General features: G+C 40.1%; 1 protein-coding gene across 2 annotated transcripts; it reads right to left on the bottom strand.

The window, feature by feature from the left end:
- Positions 1–839: 839 nt before the first annotated feature.
- On the bottom strand, positions 840–9,283 carry fdft1 (farnesyl-diphosphate farnesyltransferase 1). Of its 2 annotated transcripts, XM_053336868.1 has the most exons (8): positions 9,100–9,283; positions 5,831–5,928; positions 4,039–4,222; positions 3,712–3,840; positions 3,365–3,556; positions 2,851–3,027; positions 2,272–2,424; positions 840–2,196 (listed from the first exon to the last, which is right to left on the bottom strand). In XM_053336868.1, the coding sequence occupies exons 1-8, from the start codon at positions 9,196–9,198 to the stop codon at positions 1,969–1,971; spliced, it is 1,260 nt and encodes a 419-aa protein (XP_053192843.1). In that variant the 5' UTR covers positions 9,199–9,283; the 3' UTR covers positions 840–1,968. The 2 variants fall into 2 exon arrangements, with proteins under 2 accessions (XP_053192843.1, XP_053192842.1); XM_053336867.1 differs by lacking the exon at positions 9,100–9,283 and having other exon boundaries at positions 5,831–6,408.
- Positions 9,284–9,933: the final 650 nt, after the last annotated feature.

Raw genomic sequence — 9,933 nt, 5'->3', positions numbered from 1 at the left:
ATGTATTTGTGTTGTTACTTCAGAAAAGTTGTGCTATAAAGTGCAACATCTTCCAACACTTTTGGAATATTATATAGCTTATTGGTATTTGTGTTGAAGTAGTATAAACTACAGCCACATTTTTTAGTCAAGGAGGATCCCAAAAAGTAAGAGATGTACCCTGTTATTTATAAAACCATCAGGAATCAAATCAGAACTTCAGCTGAAGTTCACATTTGTGGGTTTAATAACAGTTACCGACATCAAGACTATAAAATTAAATTATATTATCAATGAAAAACAAAAGAGAAAGATCTTACTGAAACAAAGTGCCTGTAAAGACCTTAAATTGTTAGCAATTGAACATAAGGTAAATCAAACTCATTCTTGATTACCTGCGCTTCTGTTGCTTCACTTGACGTCCGTACTGTATCTCACACTATGCAAAGCATCAGTCCACTCGCTTCTTTCTGTCCTTTTTATGAGACACCAGTGATCAAGTCACATGTCTGTTTCACAAATGCATTGTCAGTTTTTATCTCATGTGACAAATTGTCTTTAAAAGGCTGGCAGACGTTTTTAAAAGTAAAGTGTGACCTGGCAATATGTTATATAGCAGCAATAATTGACAAATATGGATTTTTACCTCTTACTTTATGAATCATTTCCTTTCATAATTATGAATCATGTCCACAAATATAACCAATTAAAAAAACAAAGCACAGCACATTATATGAACATTGAACCTGTACTATAAAACAGAAGGATACATTTATCTGGAATCAATAAAATCCTCCACCATGATCCAAGTTTAATTCCATTTAAAGGAACAGACCGTAAACCAAAAAATGGCTGCACAATCAACTTTCAGATAGTTTATTTCCTTAGTTCAAATATGTACAAATCAACATTTCACATTACATAGCAATGTTTGTAGCTCTCCTTTGGTTCTGTTCAAGGTTACTCTGTGCTAGCCTTTCTACTCACCAAAGCTGTGTTAAGGACACTTTGCTAGCAGTCTCAATATGCATTTCTCTGACATCAAATGTGTCAGAAATTACATTTGTTCAACATATTTGTTCTCCCGTATTAATTTAACCAGTCCATGTCAAATAAAACTACCTTGGAATTGCACCGTCCTCTTCTTCTTTCGACTTTTTCAAAGTACAAAGAGTTGAAACAGAAGCAGACAGAAGACAGAAAAGGGTTGACACAAAGAACAACAATGAGTGGATGATGTCCACACTATGTATGCTAATATACAGTGCAAATGCTTGAAGTGCACTACTGTAACAGTTCTTTCATTAAAGTGTTTTAAAGTGTTTGTCCTATAGAAACATGAGAAATTGAATATTTAGCTAACTTTGACTTGACATGAAAAAATATGAAAACTAAGATGAGAGACAAAATGAAAAGCAAAAGCTTAATGAAGTTTCGTGACTGTGTTCCCCAAAAATCCTAAAATGGGCAGTTTTGTGGTTTTTTTGCATTTCAACATTTGAGACCACTTAACTGAGAAAAGGGTTAGGTTAAACTATTAATTTCTGCCGTGAAATATTTAAATATACTGAATAATTTCACTCAATTCAAACAAAAAGGGACAAAATGTTTCAAACAAATCAATCAAAAAAAAGAAAGGAAAACTTTTTGAACATAAACAACAACAACAACAACAAAACGCCCTGAATTGTTTCAATGTGTCATTTATGCTGGTGAATATAACCACACAAAACTGTGTGTAAATTATTTATCCAGTTGTAGGATGGACTACGACAAATCACTGTCAAACAAACTATCATGTGAGCAGCCTGCTACAAGTGACCCTCCATAGTCTAGAGTTAATATGTCCATGGTCCTGAGACAGCCATAATAAAGAGGGTGAAGGTGGGAAGAAGTGCTTCAGATTCCTCCTGTCAGAGGACAACTGGACATCCAGAGAAGCCATGGGGCTTTCTAAGTCCGTGGGCCCCAGGAGAAGTGAGGAGTGATTCACTGTCCCTGCATGTCGCTGGTACCCTGCGTCTGTGCTGCAGTGGTGCTGAGGTACTGCCAACTGAGAGCAGCGAGCAGCATGGCAGCAGACAGGTACATGGGTGAAAGGTGGTGGGTCCTGGAGGGGAGGCTCGACTGTGACAGGGCGGATTTCTCTCGGATTAGCGCCAGGATGTGCAGGGTCTTGTCCCGTGACGGGTCAGTGAGGGAGACCTTCTGTAGAATCTGCAGGGGAGAGAAAACAAGGTTGATTGTGCTGAAGTGCACAGATATGATTTCAGCGAGACGGCACACACCCACCTCCTGGCTGTACTGGGTGATGATGGTCTGCACAGCTCTCATGTTTGTGGCCTCCATCATGAGTGTGACAGCTTGTCCCTTTCGGATTTTTACTACTCCCTGGAACACCATGGGGTTGTTGTAGCACGAAGATAGTGTCGCTATTGCCATCACCTGGTCAGCAGAGAAATGTCATGGTTAAGTGGCAGGAAATGAAAGAAATTAATTATTGACAACCAGTTAGTTGTTGAGTGCATTTGTTGGTTATATCTGCTAATGTATAAAGTCTATCTGCTTTAAGTCACTGTAAACTGAATATTTTCAACTGTTAGTCCAACAAAACAAACTATTTGGAGATTCGCCATCGCCTCTGGGAAATTATAGATATCATTTTTTTCCCATTTCAGATATTTTATAAAAAGATAAATGACTAATCTAAGACTTAAACAGATTGACTGATATTAAATTAAAGCATGTCTTGGAGATTTTTTTATAATATGAGCAGAATTCTTAAACTCAGAAACAGTCTTCCTAACTTCCAAACTAACCTAAAGATAACACACAAAGCATAAAGGAGCACACTAAAACCTGTGTCTATACCTGTGGAATGGCACAGAAATTGAAGACGCTCTGGTTCCGCAGGCGAGACAGGTAGGCAATGACATCTGGGACATGGCGCAGAGCATCAGTGACCAGCAAGTTGAGACAGGACAGAGCCGACTCCAACTTCTCTGGCTGAGCCAAGTCCTCCAGGCGACCTGCGAACTGGCTCCACGCCTGCACGGGGAGCGAGAAGAGACATTTACACTTATTATAAAATAGCAAACAATAACAATCATAAGCAAAAACTCAATTTACTTAAAAAAAAGAACATGTTGGAATTTTTTCTTTTTCTTAACACAGAATCTATGTAAGACTGACATGTTTGACATAGCTGTCTATACTAGAGGTTATATGAACACCTTTTGTAAACACTCAAGTGTTATAATGTCCACCAGGAGGGAACACACACAGCATTCATGTGTATTTTCTTTCACTATCATACTACATACCTGTGGGCTCAGGTCAGACATGAAGAAAAGACCAACTCACTCACACCAGAGCACGTTCCTACCTCTTGTGGCCAGAAAGCACGCCCCTGTTGTGTGTCCTCTAGATAGTCTCGGATAATGTTGGTCTTCTGGAGGAACAGTCCCATGGAGTTGGCCAGCTCTGTGTCACGCCCCACCTCAGGGTCCTCGAGCTGAGACGCGGAGAAGAGGCGAGATAGTCCGATGCCGACCAGCCCTGCCACATAGTGGCAATACTGCAAAGAAGAAAATAAAGACAACATAGCATGAGCTTTCATGACATGAGGAAGCAATAAAAATACTTTGAAAAGCTTAGTCAGTGTACAGTTTTACAGTATTAAGTGTGTGTCTGTGTGTTGGGCTTAAATTAAGTCTCATATTGTGCATTCACCTGGTCCCACTCCTTCATGGATCCCACTTTCTTCTCCAGGAATTCGGCCATTCCTACTCCCATACGGTGGCAGATATCTGAGATGACGTCTCTGTACTCACGAGCAAGGTTTCTGAATTCTAGTGATATCTGAATTACAAAGACACATGCCGATTAGATTTACTCACTTATCACAACCTTTTGTCTGAGTGACAGATGTTTTATTCTGCTTCGTAAACTGTTTTCGTAAAAGCCTTTCCAGTGCCATTCCATCATAGAAATTAGGAAACTACTTTAAACTAAACATGTATGTAATATATCACTGTGTATTACTGCCTAGCTACTGACCGTGGGGAAATCCTCCAGAACCTGCCGGTCTTTCTCCTGGCTCTCGCTGAAGCTCCACTCATCCTGGTACAGGTATGTGTGGAAATCATTCAGCATGGGTACCTTCTTGTCCAGAGGAATGCTCATGTCATCCTCCACTGTGTCCAACGCCCGCAGGACCAAGTAGAAAATACAAACTGCATGTCTGCGTCATAGAGACAGGAGAGAGGAGATGAGAATATTAAAACATGACTCAGAAATCTTTTAGCTGAGTGTGTGAATGCGGACTGAAAAATTGCATCGTCACTGATTTACAGAGTGACAAAAATAGTATGTGTGTCAAGGAGGACTCAGTAGATCAGGTCAGCCTATATTTAGAGGATTCCCTTTGACCGGGGATATATAAATTACACACGCTGACTAAATATGTGTGTTTACAAACAGCTGCCATTTCTGTACTGACAGCCCTGACCTGTACAGTGGTCTTAAATTGGACACACAGCAGCAGCAGCAGACACGCCTGTCTGTAACATTAGCAGTTACCTCTTAACGCCTGCTACAGGTCAATCCCAAACACAATCCTTTTATCTTCTGTTTCTACACAGGATCTGGTTACAATTAGTGAATGATCAATTCATTAATTCATAGTAGATAAACAGAAAACTAATCCGCAATAATTTTGACTGTTTTATCGTTTATGTCATCAACAAAAGTGCTGAATAGTTCCAGTTTTTCAAATGAAAGGATTTCTTGCTTTACTATTTTTATATTATTGTTTATTGTTTATTTTTTAGTGTGCTGACTGCAAAAGAGTCAATTTGAAGAAGTCACCCATGGCTCTAAGAAGTTGTGATAAATAATTTTGCAATATTTTCTGACATTTTATAGAGTAAATAATTAGCAGATTAAGAGAAAATTTTGATTCTTTGATAAATAAAGTCATTGTTAATTGCAGCCAGCCTTAACTGCCATGGTTTACTGTGTGTCCTAAAACTTTATCTAAACAACTTCTTTCCTTGGTCATTGACATAGATTAGAGTCCTCCAATAAAATAAGTAAACTAATATAGTGAAGAAACTGATGTGTGTTTGAACTGTTTTCACTCAGTCCTTTAAGAGGCTTGGGTCAGCCGTGGACTGCAATGCATTCTGGTCTATTGACAATGTTGGCTGTGGTTGGATTGATAAGGTATCTTTTCCTTAGGTGTTTCAGTGCAAACTTATGTACAGTTCATTCATTCAGACACACAAACACATGCCATCTATTTTTAAAGCCATGCATAGCTGTGCTGTAAGACTTTACTGCAACACCAAAGGAAATATCTCCATGTAGGCTACATCACATGTGCAATTATTAACTTTTTTCTAATGAGACTAATGCAAACAAATCTAGTCGAGTGGTTCCTAAACTGGCCTGTGAATACTTCAAATTAAGCAAATTTTACCTTCTGTCCATAAAATGCCAGAGAACAGTGAAACATGCCTATTGCAGACCTCCAGATTTGGAACAACTGGTCTGGTCAGTGCTACTGACTGTAGTTTAAACCAGTGGTTACTTAACTTTTCCACATAGCAGATTAGATATCAGATATCTGATAAGAGTTTGGCTTGTAGATGTTTTATTAGAGAAAGTATGTGAAAGACTGGTCTAAATCGTGTGTTTTACTTACCACAGTGCTACAGAGAGGGGAAGAGCTACCCCAGCCAACGCCCCAGAGTTGTGCACAATGAAAGCAACATGCCTGCAGACACACCCCTTACCTGGACTCAGACCAACAAACAGCCATACCATGCCATGCTGCAGCTTTACTCACCTTAACTCTCCGTCCAGCGCTTGAATCACAGCTGCAAAACTCCGGCTAGTTTGGTTCAGGTACAGGTAGCAGGTCCGCAGGCTGTCGCTCATGGACTCCTGGCAGGAGAGATAGGAGAAAACCGTATGTCGGTATAAGCCTGCGGGTCTTAGGGCGCTGGAGGGTCGGGCGGCCTCCTGCAGGCCCCGCTCCGCCAGCCTCCAGCCCGGTAGGAGGGATCGTGCAGCGGACCCAGAGCCCCGCGGCGCCACCGAGAGAGAGCGCTTGAACACGGTTAAAGAGACTTGACACTTGCAGCAAGCTCCGGCCATGCGAAAAACAGCGCCACAGCACCAGAGACCCTGCAGCTATGAAGCGACGCCGTCCATTTGGACGCCTCGGCGGGTGGAGGAGAGACTCCCAACGCACAGTCCATGTAGAGGACAAGCTGGTTGAGGGGTCGAGAGAGGTGAAAAAACACTTTGGGGAGGACGTTAAAGACAGCACGAGCTCAGTGAAGCGCGCCACTGATCTCCAAATAGCGCGTGCGGACTGTGTATGAGAGCGCGGTCTATCCAGAGTGTTTGTAGATCAGCTGTTAAGTCTGACACAACACCATGCACAGACACTCCCACCTCCACCCAAAACAACTCTGCTTGAACATCTACTTTGCAGGGAAACTATCTAGAACTAGACATGCGCACATACAACTTGTTACAAGGGTCGAATGCACCAGAGCGAAGCCAATCGGGTCTTAAACGGGAAACATATGAGCCAATGTGAAAAAATGTATCTGCAACACTTGCATAAATCTTGCCTCACATGCAAAAATAATTTGGCCTGGAGCGACGTCTTATAGGTTTCCAGCTGACTGCATTGAAAATACTATCATCTTTATATTCTCCAGACTCGTATAACGAGTGAGCAAAACAACAATCAAAAGAAGGAGCGATTCGATTCGAGCTGATTAGGGAAGTATGCTGGAAGCTACAAGTGTTATGCTGACACCTGGTGGGAGACCGTAGGAAGTACAGATGGATGCACAGGTATTACAGCAAAACCTGTGACATAAACTGTTTTCATCTGTGTGAAGCAGTGGTGGGCCAAATCTGGCCCTCCAAAAAAATCATGTAGCCTCTGAAGAAAGCTACATTGTTCACTTTCGTAGTTTACATCGAAACGGATAGGTCTACATTTCACAAATCAGCTATGGATAGATAGCAAATATACTACATCTGTAGCTGGTAGTGTAACAGAGAGGAGGAATTTTCAGTAATTTCTGCCAGATTTATGTTGATATAAGTCCTTTTGGTCTGCACTTACTAATGGGGAAATTACATTTGCTTATTTCATCTATCAATTATATTATTAAATTAATTAATTTGAACTATGACAAAAAACTGGACCCAGGTTGAATGTAATTGCTGATCCCTGCTGAGCTAAAAGGTCAACAAAGGGAAAATACTGATGATCTGCTGACCAAATAGAACAGGTTTGTTCTTTTTCCCCTGCAGCTATCAAAATCTATGCAATGTGCAATTTACTAAATAGACTTGCAAGGCATTTTTGGTAACAGCAAACAAAACAGACTATATGATGTCTGCATTAATTAATCTGATAAGCAGTGTTTGGGGAATAACTAATTACATGTAACAGTGTTAAGTACTTAAATTATAAAATGAATGTAATTGTAATCTGTTACAGTCAAAGAGAAACAGTCACTAATCAAGATGTTGGTGATTACAAAAGTTAAATCCAAAAGTTTTTTTTTTTTGTAAAAAGCTTATATGTAGAATATAACATTCATTCTGTTGGTTGTATTTTTCTTTTTGTTAAAATCAATATTTACAAATATCTCAAGTTCATATTGATAACACACTCAGCTGGAGGGTCCATGTTGAAAGTCTCTGCTCTAGACTTCAACAGTGGATGTATTTTGTACGTAGAGGTCTATGGTCTTGGGGTCTATGGAGTTAAGCAGAAGTTCAAGTGACTATTTACAATATAGTGTTAGAGAGTATTATACGATATGGTATTACAGTCTGGTTTGGTAACTTGATGGTACAGTTGATGTCACAGATTGCTTGTCTGATGCAAACTGGTATGAAAAATTACAGGTGTTAAAAAAGCCCTTGTCACAGAAAGTAGTGTCAGATCCAACTAACATTCTCCACCTGTCTGAATGTGGACTTGGTTATATGTTTCCTTTATTGTAGTCAGTTTGTTTGTCATCTACATACCAGTGACTTGTTTTGAAATCATATTAAAGAACTTTAAAGAAAAAGTTTGATCATAATCAATGTGAATGTGAGGTTTACACTGCCTGCTTTAAATTTAAGTATTAGGACTTTTCAGCTTTATAGCCCAGTTTAGTACATTTGTTAAAAAAGTAATCAAAAAGTATTCAAATGTAATAAGTGACAATACCTTGACGAAGTCATTAAAATAGTTACTTAACTATAAATCTGTAGTATTTCACAAGTAACATTCCCACCACTGTAATTTAGCCCATCAGGTCACAAAATTGTCTCAGAAATAGGTCAACGCTTGTTTAACAGAGCCAATACATTTGACACTGTAGTAGTGGCACCTATGTTAGTCTGTCACTGTGGCATTAAAGCTAAAGCAATAATTTAAAGCGCATAACGTGAGCAACAGATGTGTAACAACATGCCACCTACTGGGGAACTGCCTACTCTTATACATTTTTGTGACCTATTCTTCTCGGATGTGATGTACGGATTATATAGGCTAATTATTGTCCAGTGCTGACAATCAAAATAGAGGCCTATGGAAGACTCGCTGCAGGCTGTGTTTGTCTCTGGGTCACATTGGTTTTAAAACAGTAGGATTAGCCGTCAAACATGCGCACAGCATCCCTCCCTGCTGCTGAGCCCTCCAAGTTTATTATGTAACCTAAATCCCAACTCAATGGTCACCTCTCTCTATCTGAGCGAGCGACACATGACATGAGTGAGCGCAGATCATTTGACAGTCCAATTACTGACTCTGTTTCCATCGGCTCATTAAGGCGCTAAACGAAGCACCTTACAGGTCAATCCATCACGGTTCAGGATGTGTAAACTAAGCACATGAAGACCTAGTTGTTAATAGGCCTATGAGGGTTTTCCGTGTGAAGCCGGTCTGTTGATGCTTTGAAATGCGGAACACTGTGTACTACTCGATACATGAGGCAAACGTGCAAACGCAACTATGTCATCAATGTCCATGTTACAAATGTAATTCTCGGTATAGCAGGCCTATGTTTTCGCAATAAAGTGTTTACTCACATAATCCAACTTTGGCATGACGGTTCTGCATCCCCCCATTTTAAATTTAAAGAGGTTGAATATTTCCTCCGGGTGGCCCAGTGACTTCAGGATATCCATGTTGCTTCGGGTGCTCAGCTGTTATTCTGTAAACTCGCCGAGATGTCCCCCATCCACGCCGACGCGTCGCCAAGATGCAGCAGCAGCAGCACCATAAAGAGAATACTCCTTTCAATCAGCAGACTCGTCAGATCGACTGACACCTCTCATTGGCTGCCGAGTCATGGGCTTAGCGGTGAGTGTCCAATGAGTGAACAGAGCGTCTGGTGTGATGCCCCGCCTAAGCAGAATGTCTGCGCAGAGCGGCTTCTGATTGGCTCTTCGTTTATCTGAGAGGGAAACCATACCTGCTGAATGAAATTATGTAATTATATACCAATGATACCTGTTGGCTGTCTCTAAGTTTGTCTAAGTCATTTTATTGTTCAGGTATTTATTTAGCTTTTTATTCTTTTAGAAATGACTGTGAAGCAGAGTGTAACCTTTTTTTAAGATGCACAAATTATCATTCCATATCCAAGTCTATGTGGCATAAGAGAAATTATAATGAATAGCACTGTCAATTACTTAATTATAGGATAATAAATGAATGTATTGATCCCTGCATGTAATATCACAAGTAGAAGGAAAAATGCATACTTTAGATGAGTGACTTTTAAAAATATATATTTTCATTAAGAACATCTAAAAAGAAACACACAAAACAAACAACCAAACAAAGGAGGTATCAGATGTCACTCTCTTGAGGGAACTGCTAAAAAATGGTGGTACCAAATATTTCAGAATTGGGGTGAA

This window comes from Scomber japonicus, chromosome 17 (genome assembly GCF_027409825.1).
Source record: "Scomber japonicus isolate fScoJap1 chromosome 17, fScoJap1.pri, whole genome shotgun sequence".
Lineage (NCBI taxonomy): Eukaryota > Metazoa > Chordata > Actinopteri > Scombriformes > Scombridae > Scomber > Scomber japonicus.
The sequence above is the reverse complement of the archived record's forward strand: the minus strand, read 5'-3'. Positions and strand labels throughout refer to the sequence as shown.